The 11,699-nt window shown below is 52.6% G+C and overlaps 1 protein-coding gene across 1 annotated transcript; it reads left to right on the forward strand.

Moving 5' to 3' along the window:
• The first annotated feature begins 2,799 nt into the window (after window positions 1–2,799).
• On the forward strand, window positions 2,800–4,920 carry LOC149371825 (membrane metallo-endopeptidase-like 1). The gene has a single exon (XM_089581224.1). It carries the CDS (start codon window positions 2,800–2,802, stop codon window positions 4,918–4,920), a length of 2,121 nt encoding a protein of 706 aa, XP_089437350.1.
• The last annotated feature ends 6,779 nt before the right edge of the window (window positions 4,921–11,699 follow it).

Consider the following 11,699-nt stretch of genomic DNA (forward strand, 5'->3'; position numbering starts at 1 on the left):
CGGAAGCAGAGAAAAAAAAAGCGAGCACCTAAGCGCGCTTCTTCGGTTGCCTTTCTCTTCCGGTGGCGCGCGCCGACCGCACCGAGAGCAGGGAGCGATCCAGGGAGCGCCGCGTACCCCTTGAGTATTGCGGGAGTGACACCCAAGCTGCCCGGATCACAGGCAAGACAGCTGTCCCGCCTGTTCTCCTGGAACACTAAGGCGACGATATCCATGACTGCCGAAGAGGAGTTGAAACTGCTGAAGTCCGTACCCAATCCGCAACCAACAGCTGGACCCCTGCGAATGCCACCGCTGCCTAGGCGTCGTGCTGGTTCCGATTCACTCGTGTCTGGCGCCGCTGCGCAGGATGAGTGTGGTGGTGATGTCGCTAAAGGTAAAAAAGGAACAGAGAAGACCGTCCCCGATATGGAAGATGCCATTAATGTCTTCCAGTCTACGGATGCGCCCTTGCATATGCCACCTGCTGGTTTTGACACGGACAAACCTGGCCTTAATGTTCAAGAAGAAATAAGCGGCGATGCGCTGCCATGTAAAAGAGGTAGAGGAAATACCGTTACTGATAAGCAAGGGACCGCTACCGGCTTCGAATCCAAGCTTGCGCCATCGCTACCTGCAGACCGGGCTGATTTCAAAAAAGCCAAACCCTGCGCCATTACTCCCGATGAAAAAGTTGGTGATGCTTTGCAAGGTAGAAAAGGGAAAGAGTCCGCCTCCGACGTCCAAAAGACGGTTGCTGTCTCTGCATCTGCAGAGGTATCGATGCATGTGCCGCCGATACCTGCTGATCGGGCTGGTTTAGACGAACCTAGTGCTGCCGCGCGGAATGAAAGCGATGATCTTTTGGGAGGCAGAAAAGGAAAAGATGCCATTATCGATGTGCAGCAGACTGTTCCTTTCTCCGAATATGCAAAGGAATCCCTGCAGGTGTCACCACTACCGACATCTCATGCCGGTTTTAGCATAACCAAGCCTAGCATCGCTGCAACGGACGAAAGCGATGCTGATGCGCTGTCAGCTAAAAGAAAGGAGGAAAAGACTATTCCCGACGTGCAATCTGTAGAGGAACCCCTTCACATTCCATCGATAACTACAGAGGGTGGTGGTTTTGACGTGGTTAGTGTCGCTGCACTAGATAAAAGGGGTGGTGGCGCGCCACAAGGCAATAGAGGGAAAGAAGAGACCGATGTACTTCAAAAAGCTCCTACTTCTGTGCTTCTGGGATCTGCTACGGCCACAGTGAATTCAACTGCGCCTCAGTCGCAAGTAGAGGAAACCGGAACAACCCCCGAAGCTAGAGTTGCTCCGCAGGAGTCGACTCAATCCGAGAAATCGGGCGCCATTGTAGTGCCCGAAGCAGGCCATTCAGCAGAGCCACTTTTACGCCGTTCCAAGGAAAAGACGTCCAAGACCATCGCAAAACGCAAGCACTCGCGGAAAAGGAATGGAGAGGATAAGGAAGGCCGAGACAAATCGGCAAAGCCACTACTACTACGAAAAGTAAAAGAAGAGTCAGACAAGTTGCAGGAAGAGGACAGGGACGCTGAAACGTGTGCAAGGCAGGAGAAAGGCACGAAGGACGAGACCCAGATAGAGCGAGAAAGAACCCGCGAATGCAAAAGGCGTGGAGAGATCCTTAAAGCTCGGGACGTCGAAGGAGAGACCGATCGACGTGGACACCTCGAAGTGAAGCATGTCAAGTCGATAAGTCCCGATGCCAAAGTTCCTGTCAGCAGGCGACTTGAGAGCAGTATGCCTGAAATTAGCAGCGCAGTAACAAAAAGCCACAGAAGTAAGAAGCACGCAAACAGAAGCCCCGAAAGAAAGCTCCGCAGTATCAGTAAGAGCAATATGAGCATGAGCCCGGACGACGGCAGTCGGCAAAACGAAAGCAGGAGTTCAAGCCGGTGGAACAAGAGTCGTAGGGGCAAGACTCATAGAACCAGCAGCCTACGAAAAAAGAGTTCAGAAGGCAGCCCAGGACGCATAAGCCCAGACAAAAAGATCCACGCCTCTAGGGCACACATCAGAAGGAAACACCGGGGCGACGGTCGTATGAGCAGGGCCGAAAAGATAGGAAAAAAAACTGAAAGCGGGAGGTCTTACTACAGAAGTTTGGAGGATCAGAATACCGAGACGAAAATATCGGAAAGTAACGAGCATAAAACACGAAAACCTGAGAGCAGTGGTTCCAGAAGTGCGTCTAGAAGTAGAGGACCCAAAAGAGAAGCGTCGGGAAGTCCGCATTCCAAAACCGGCCGGTATGAGCTCGCGAGCTGTCGGAGAACAAGGCCAGGGATCAGCAGTACGTCGAAAGTACACGAACTTAAAGGAAGTCCGCCAGAACGCAGGTACGGAGCCTCGGTGTCCAGCAGCACTAGTTCTCGGAGCCAGTTGTCTTCCAGCACGTCGGAAAGCCCCCTCAGCGAGCGCACGGCGCCCAGAGAACACTGGAGCAGACAGCACAAACGCAACGTGAAACGAAGCGGGCGTGGAAGCAGGGAAAAGAAGAGGAAGCGGCGACAATCGCCCGGCAGGTCGCCTTCAAGCCACGGAAGCGGCAGAAGCAAGCACTCGGTCAGAGTAGTGAGAATTCGCAGCATTGATCGCGCCGCTGAAAACTCCAACCGGTCACATACCCTCGCGTGCTGCTGTCTCCTCTTTCTAAGCGCCTCCGTGGCTTTACTGCTGATTCTGAGCACCTCAGTGCTATACTACGCGCTCAAGACTAGTCCAGCGGCTCTTGTAAGCCACAGCAAACCTGTAACGAAGTCTTACACTATTTCAACCCCAACGACCATGGAGACATTTCTCCCTGTGACTGGCATCATTGACTACTGCGACACAGCCTTCTGTTCCCAAGAAGCTCGGTACGTGGCCTCTGTTGTCGGGTCGGAGCGGAGACCATGCGTCAACTTTTACGAGCATGTCTGTGACAAGTGGCTAGGTCAACAGGCCACCAAACCTGCGGGCGTCCAGTCGCTTCTGTCACGAGACACCATCTTACAGGACTCGTTGGCGCAGCAACTGCTCAGATTGATCAGAAACTCGCCAGAGCGTGACGTAAAGACTGCCGCCAACCTGTACTATTCTTGTGCGGTCAACAGAAGTGCTTCCGAGGACAAAGCGGCTCTCAAGACTTTGTTCGACCGTTGGGAGATCCGCCTATGGCCACGCACTGACCACAAAAACCTTACTGGCCTTAGTGTCTGGCGCTTTGCTGCGGAGCTTGCTCGGGACTTGGACATTACGACCCTTTTTATAGTCTCAGTGGGCGTTGATCCCGGCGATGCAGGAGCGACGATACTGGAATTGGACTCACTTCGGTCGCAGTTCAGGGACACCGACGCAGAGTACGAGCAGGTCTATAAGAACGCCATCCGGGAAGCCGTGGTTGAACTTAACACTACGCTTGCGTTCCCTTTGGACGACTTCGCTGACCGCCTGATAAACGTTTCCGGTGTCCTCAGATCAGCTAGCCTCCAAGCCACATCGGACGAAACCCTTACCGTGCTTAGTGTCGACGAGCTGGGCGAAGGCGTCCGGTGCTTCGTCGAAACTGTTCTCTCCAACGTCCACGGGCATGTAAGCGAGAGGTCGATGAAAGTGGCTGCGAGGTCGCCGAGCTACGTCCGAGCTAATTTGCAAACCGCGCTGGTCTCCGTTCCACCTCTGGATGCGCTCAACTATATAGGTTTCCAGGTGTTGGTTCGCCTTGCTCCGTTCCTTCCCGAGCGACTGCACTCTCTGCGGACCCTATTTGGGAAGAGCATCGTTGGGCGCACTTTAGTTGACGTCACCGACACGCCGCGACTCTGCCTGTGGCTAGTGGAGCATTCGCTTCCCGGCTGCTTCACCAAGGCGTCGCACCAGTGGCTGCGCCAGCGGGGACAGGAGGAGGCGCTACGCGAGTGGCTGGGCCAGCTCGAGTCTGTGTTTCTGAGGCACATAGCAGACTTCACTTGGGTCAGCAGCCTCTCGTCACTCCTGGTCCGCTACCGTTTCAAGAGGCGCCAGGTGACGCAGTTTGGCCGCTCGAAGGACGGTCACAGCTGCGCACCGGTGGTTCCTCCTCCCGACGCAACCGCCCACCCGCTGCGTTACTACCTCAACTTGTCCACGTACAGGCCGCACTGGAGGCTGCGCGGCCTGGAGGCCAACAGCACGGTTCTCCGACAGCGCGGCGGCTTCGATTCGGGCTCCGAGCTGCGCACCGTGGCTACGTTCGACCGGACCCTGCACAGAGTGCATGTGCCTGCTGCTCTGTTCAACCTTTCCGTGCCGAGCAACAGCTCCTTCTCCGTCTTCCAGCTGGCCCGCGTCGCAGTCCGGTTCTACCGGGGCTTGGTCCAGGCGCTGTACGAAAATCCGTATGAGCGCGACGTCCCACTGAGCTTCACGGACGAGTCGCGGCGGCGCCTGGCTGACCTGACCACCTGCTTCGTCACCGACGCGCTGCGCAGCTCGCATGTCGTCCGGGGCTCGGCGTCTCCGCCAGGACAGACGCGGTCGCTCGTGGGCAAGCTGCTTTTGGACCAGACCTCGGCGCTCTTGCTGGCGCTGCGGGCTTTCGACGAGCTGCTGCACGTCCGTCGCAACTGGGAGGCGGACCATCGGCTCCGTGACCTGCCCCTCCAGTCGGCTCAACAGTTGTTCTTCATCTACTTTGCCTTGGACAACTGCGAGTCGACACAGGCGGCCTCTCACCGCGATCACGGCATGGCGGCGAATCTCCGCGTCAACCTGCCGCTGCGCCATGTACGCCTGTTTGCGGAGGCGTTCAACTGCACCTTTGCAGATCACATGGCACAGGCTCCTGGAGAATCGTGCGACGTCCTTCGGAGTTCCGCCGGGCAGTCAGTGGGGGCTGGTCAACGGAGGCAGCGCGCCACGCGCCCCATGGAACTTACCGAGCGGTAGACGTCGTGGCCTGAATAGCGAACGCGGCATGCTACGTTGACGTCAAACTATCACAAGGAACGGCTTATGATCGTGGCGCCGTACATTGTGTTAGGAGTAGTTACATCGGCGAAGTTCGTCGTTTGGACCCTTTGACGGTTGCGATATGTAGTTTGCCGAGGGTCATATGTGCACCGCTAACGTTCGGTGTGTTTGTTTTGCGCTCCCACATTCGTCTGTTTTGCTTTTTTTTTTACTTATTGCGACCTCTTATTGTGCCTCTGTAAATATATACTCCCCATTACTTGTTAGCAATTTGAAGCGACAACATGAACCTATGATTTAAATAAACGATGTGTGATGCTTGATAGCATGCAGTGTTTCGCTGCGTTTGAATCATAAATCACGAAATAGCCTAGCGATGGCAGCCTCGTGTGCCATGCTGGCATGTTGAACGCAGAAACTGGGCTGGCACGCGATGCTTTGTTACTCGCTTGTTTTGCTTTCCAACGCCAATTTTTGCATCTAACCCCCATAGCCGTCTATGGCCTTCATGGCGGAGGAATACGTACAGGTCTTAATTTGGCTTCAGATGATGCATTTCTCCCTCTCTCCCCCTTTCTCTCTGGATGCTGCCGTGTTGAACGCGAAACCACTCAGTTGCTTCACCTGGCGTCCGCACTGTTCGCCTCGACGGCCGCATTTTAGCGGCAGCTGCCCACACTGTAGTGCAGTGTCTTCTGACACCTATCACATGGTGTGGGCCTGCCCCTCCAACCCCGCTATTCCCCCCATCCCCAACCCAACCCGGGAGGACTGGGAGGCGACCCTGCTCGGCTGCCACGACTTACAGGCCCAACAAGCCTTAGTCGGGCGCGCCCGGTCGGCGGCAACCGCCACTGGGGTCCCATACTAGGGACCTCCACCTAGTGTTTGTAAGGATCGGTCCCTTACGGGCTGATCCAAACATACCTCCAGTTCATTCGAAATAAATGTTTTCACCACCACCACCACCATTTCGATGGAAGCAAAAGTAAACAAAGGCATGCGGTGAGGCGAAAGCCTTAACGCGATGTTGCTGCTTGTGTCACTGATGCGTGGTTAAGACGTTAAGCTTCGCCTCTGAGAGTGGAACGCGACAGCGTCTTGCAACGCTGCCAGGGAGTCCACTGAACGCCATCGCCCGCTCGGCTGTACGCCTTCCTCGTCGGTAAATTGGTTTTTGAGGAAAGGAAATGTATCTGTCTCGCATATCTCGATGGACACCTGTACCTGTCCGTAACGGGAAGGGAGGAAGATAGGAGTGAACGAAGACACCGTATTCACTAGACGCGCCTTTGTTCGTTCCAAACCATCGAGCTGGCATGGCGGAGTGGTTAGCGTGCTCGTCTGACACTCCGGGGACCCTGGTTCGGTTCCCGAACTCGATCAGTTTCCTACTCGGTTTTATTGATTTATCTAGTCCGACTAGAAAGACTAATTAGGCTAATTGGTTAATCAACTAAACTCAGTCCCACTTGGAGCATCACCACACCATGCCTTTAATTGGTTGCATGGCTGTTAGCCATAGCCAAAGTCAAAACTCAGTCCCACTTACTTGGAGCATCACCACACCATGCCTGTAATTGGTTGCATGGTTACTAGCCAAAGTACAATTGACCCCGTTTGAAATTCGCGCACTCTGACGTCACGACCATTTCGACCAATTGAAAAGCGTGACATTTCTGTCGACAACAACTGCTTACAAATATGAGGCATTAAAGGCTTCCGCCTTAAAAACGTCCGTGCACTGTGCGATGCCAGTATGTCAAGGAACCTAGAGAGGCCGAAATTAGAGCCCTCCACCTCGTCGACCTTTTCTTTTCCCCTCCATTCACCCTCTCCTGTATACTCCCCCTAACACTTCGGTTCGGGTGTACGCCATGAGAGAGGCATTTACTGCGTGTTTCCTTTCATCATAAACCATAACCGTGTACTGGAACGGGCGGCGCTAAACTCATATAATCTCCCTTCTTTTCCTCTAGGACTAACAGCTATGCCTGCCAATAAGCATGTACAGCCGAGCACGGATATATTGAACCTGGATATTTCGAATTATTAAAGCTTTATAGCATCAGAAGCCCCACCAAGAAGAAAAAAATATTTGGCAGTGGCTCAGCTCTGGTTAAGCCTGGATATACAAGCGAAAAGCTTCAGTTACGCTTGGTTTGAGAGGCGTTCCGCCCGGTTTTCTGGCGTTTCGGCCATACGTTTAGCTTTGCGCTTTTCATTTGTTCGCTGCCTTTCGGCGAAATCCTAAGCTAGCACTTCTGGATCGGTAGATTTTCTACAGCCACGTCTGGGTGCTTCTCCTTCCATGGCGAGTGCGAGCGCCTATTCTCTGACCAGCGCCTCCACTACAAGCACATTTATAGCCCAGTAGCGCGCGGCTGCATCGAACGGTGGCGGGAAGGAGTAGCGCGCGGCTCACATGCGCAGTAGCGCGTGAAGGGGCTTTAGTAGTGCGCGGCTGCGGCGAAAGGTCAGGTGACGGAGTCGGTGGCGACGGCTGCGGCCACCTGCGCCGCGTGTGACGTCACTCGGTTTCGCGCATGCGCAGAACTGGCAAATCTGTGCCCCGGCTCACGCGAAGTTTGGCTCCGACCCTCGTAGTGAAGCTTTTCGCTTCAAAAGTCCCCAGCGGCGCTGCCGGACGCTGGTCGACGGACCTGCCGACCACCTTCCACGTGCGACGGATGGCAGGTGGCAAAGTGTAAACGAGGAAGCTCCCATTCCGTAGTGAGCCCATGGCGCTGCTGACATAGCCAGTGAAACTCGCTCAGAAATAGGCAGGGAAAGCTCAGAACATATGGCCTTTTGAAAACGGTATTTATACCACTCGCACGACAACGCTGCACCGCAAGCGGCAAACCTTGACGTCACTGACTGGTGAGGACTCCTAACGAAATGTCGCTTTTAGATGCCAAGCTTTCTCAAGATTTTGCTTCCGTCAGAACGACGATGGGTCATACTTTACGTCGAGATTTGAAGCAGACGATGTCTGAACAGCCTCGATTTGCAAAATTTCTTGAACGGCCACAAGTTTTCATATCTGACACTGTTACTGTTCACGGACTGTTATTCTATCGGGCACTGATATGACTCGAAGTTTAGCAATCCTTCGCATTACTTGCATGGCACACGAACTCATTAAGGCTGCTCAAAACACACAGGGAAATAAATAAGGTGCCTTTCTGTTGAGAGTGAAGACACCCACTGTATATCTATAAACGTGGCACTTACTGATCAGGAAATGCCATCTTTAAGCACATATTGGACTGCGTATAGGTGTGGAGAGGATTTTAAATTTATAAATTTCTACCTGAAACAAGACTGCGAAGCCTCAGAGCAATATTGTGCTGTGCCTTGACCCGCATGCGCAAATATTGCATCGGCACAAGGCTTCGTAGGGTTCCTAAGATGGATTAGTTTGTCCTCGCCTTGAATTCCTGAATGTACGCGGCGGTGTTTGTTATCAAGACATCCAGAAGGAAAAGTACGGCATCACCAAGACGCAGCTTGCACTGATGTCATTGTGGTCACGTTAGATAGCAGGAGCAATGCGAAATTTCTAATTCAATTGGCTTCTGATGCACTCACTAAAAACTTCTAATCGGTGCCTGCATCTCATCTAAATTTTTAATCTTCTGTCTGATCCTATTAACGTCACCTGCTACGACGTGCACAGTAGTGCACCAGCATGCATGAGGCTCGTGACGTCATTGACATGCGCTCTCTGCAACATATGTATGATGTGGCTGTGCCGATCCATACCGGTCATACCCCCGAACTACAACCTTCTTGGGACAAGGCGGCTGACCGACTTCAGTCTGAACTGGTCCGGCGCGCATGGTGTAGTCGCTGCAGCCACTGGAGTCCTGAGCTAAGGGCCTCACCACGCGGCGGCCACCGGTACAGAGAATCTCCCCCCTGTTCCCCCTTAGCCCGGGGGGGGGGGGGGGGGGTTGCCGCGGGTGTCGTACGAATGATGAAGGGCTGATGGGTTACGTGTGACCCTGGGACAGGGCGCTTTCGGGTGCCAACTCCCCTTCCCTTCTGACAGCGGCAACCGCACTCTCGGCGACGGCAGCATTTTTCTGACTAAATTTTCTTCTCTTTCTCTCTCTCTACGACCTATGGCCGGTTACGCAGTTCACAGGTGGAAGCCCTGTGTGCTCACCTCTTACTCACCCTCAGAAACAGGCTGCGGAACGTTCATGGGTTTCTCTCGTTACCTCTGGTAAATCTCCGTAATATGTTGTCACACACCCATTTGTCACCCATGTTGCCACACACCAGCCTCCATGGAGGCTGGCGCACAGTAGCCGAGGGTGTGCTAACTTGCCATGCAAAGCGAAGGCACAAGTCCGACCTACGGCTAGTCCAAGAATTGAAAGGGGGGGGGGGGGGGGGGGTATACTTGATGTGAGGGATGCTTGATTTTATTCAGACATAAAAGGGTGCACCTTCTGAGACAAAATGACCTTAGATACTCTGCTGTATACTTTGCTTGACCGATCGCGGTGCACTGTCCACTGTAGCAGATCTACGTATTGACAGAAGTTGCTACAGCACCGGTGTTTTTGATGTGGAGAGAAACTAAGCAAAGTTTGTTGTCGTTCATAAGCTATATGAGCTCGTGACAAAGACAATTGCCTGGAGGATCGGCCTCTATCGGAACAGCTCATCTTAGGCCTCTGGGCAAACGACCCGCGAGAAGCGAAAGCAACCGTGGAGAACTTTCTGTTAACGATCCGATGAGACTCGTTTCTCTGAAGAGTGATTTTTTCTTGTTTTGATCTTCGTATCTATTGCGTTGTCGACATCGCCGTGCTCTTCTTTTTTTCTTTTCTCTGTCCGGAATGTTTAGCAGCAGGCGAAACTTTACTTAACCAGGCCGAGCGCTAAGGTCGCTGCATTTTGCATTCAATTTTAACGTAACAGAGACGGAGCGACTAACACGAGAGCGAGGAGAGCGCGACAGGGAGAATGGAAGCCCAATTTGTAACTGACTGAATGACGGGGTTTTCACGCGTCAGAGTTGCACTGAAGGCTACCAGGTAGATCGTGGTGGAGGACTGCGGACTAATAATCTTGTCTATCTGGTTAAGCAAACAAGGGAAGGGGGATGAGGGGCTCGTTATAATTATGAGACAAGCCAACAGCCACAGAAACCAAGGGACACAGGGGATTTTTAATTTCTTTATTTATTTTGTGCTGTTGTTCGATTTAGAATATTAATGAATATGTTAACGCTTAAAGCTAATTGATTAGAAAAGCAGAAGAAAAAACAACCACATCCCGCCGGTGGGATCCGAACCCACGACCTCCGAATTACGCGTCCGGTGCTCTACCGCTGAGCTACGGCGACGGCTGTCAAATCTTCTGCTTTCGGGGGTATTTATGTTTACAAATAACCTAACCTTTAGAGTGTTCATCAGCGTCACACACGTCCTTAAGCGGCGGACGTAGCACGTCCTGAATTACCGCTGCTGTGACGTCATCGAACGGCGAGGGTGGAAGCTGTGTGAGCTATAGCTTTCTCTTATGCTTCCTATGCTTCCTATGGCGTCAAGTGCAGCAAGCGTTTTGCATCTCACTTCATCGGAATAGCCGCCACCGCTTATCGAACACGCGACTTTTGGTTGGCAGCGCCGACGCGTACCGCGGATTAGAAGTCTGGTTGTAAGATACTCCGATAAAAGAGCCGTACTAAATTGATTTACACTCTTGTAACCCCCGCACCCAAGGGCGTCCGCAGAATTTTTTGCAGGGGGGGGCCCCATTGGTTGTTGGCGCCGGAGGGGGGGGGAGGGGCATGTTCGTAGCAAAAAGGCACTATTTGCGGTATGAATTTATTTATTTATATATAAATAAAAAATAAGTGAAATACACACATGAAATAAAAATTACAAACAGCAAATTAAAGTGTGGCTAGGAGAGATACATTGCAGTTTATCAACGAAGAAAATTAAAATTAATAAAAAATCCAAAAATATACTGTCACTTCGTGGAGAAGAGTGCTCAGTATTGCTGCATACGGGTTCTCGACTCACCCGGATTGATGACCAGCACACAGCACAATATGGTCACAAACACGCAACTACAGTCACTCAGTCAGTCTTCCTTGAACAGCAACTGTAGACTCCACGGATTTTTCTGGGCGAATTGCGTGATTACAAGTGTGATAAATTCATTTCTGTGCTTCATTACACGCTCTCGGTGCACACTCGTCACACACATTGATTGGAAAAACGGTTGAACGCGTACGTTGAAAACAAAAGATGTCTATACATACAACGAAAACTTATTTACAAGATAAATGCACGCTCGCAGCTTCATACACCTCGCTCCATCTTGCTCGCGCATCCGCACAGTCGAGCAACCGCACGCACACTGCTCGCCGCTCGTAGTTTTCTCGTCCACTGTCTTGGTTGTTCTCAGATTCGTTGACAAACGGCCACTAAAAACACCGAAGCACAAATACAGAGGCGCGCACACGTGCAAGGGCTTACTTCCGTGCGACTTCCAAGGGGAAGGGACACTCGCCACTCCGGTAGGAAAATTTGTTTTGTGTGTTTTTATGGGGTTCAGAGCCCCAAAACGACTCAGGTTATGAGGAACGGAGTAGTACAGAGCTCCGGATAATGTCGACCACCTGGGTCTCTTTACCGGGCACTGACCTCGCACAGTACACGGGCGCTGTTGTCATTTGAGGCCCAGCCAGAGGTGACAGGCGAGCCAGGCAGGCGCCATCGGGC

This window comes from Amblyomma mixtum, chromosome 1 (genome assembly GCF_055824585.1).
Source record: "Amblyomma mixtum isolate Tamu chromosome 1, ASM5582458v1, whole genome shotgun sequence".
NCBI lineage: Eukaryota > Metazoa > Arthropoda > Arachnida > Ixodida > Ixodidae > Amblyomma > Amblyomma mixtum.

Coding starts and splice junctions, on each gene's coding strand:
- LOC149371825 (XM_089581224.1), top strand. CDS start 2,800: ATGGAGACATTTCTCCCTGTGACTGGCATCATTGACTACTGCGACACA.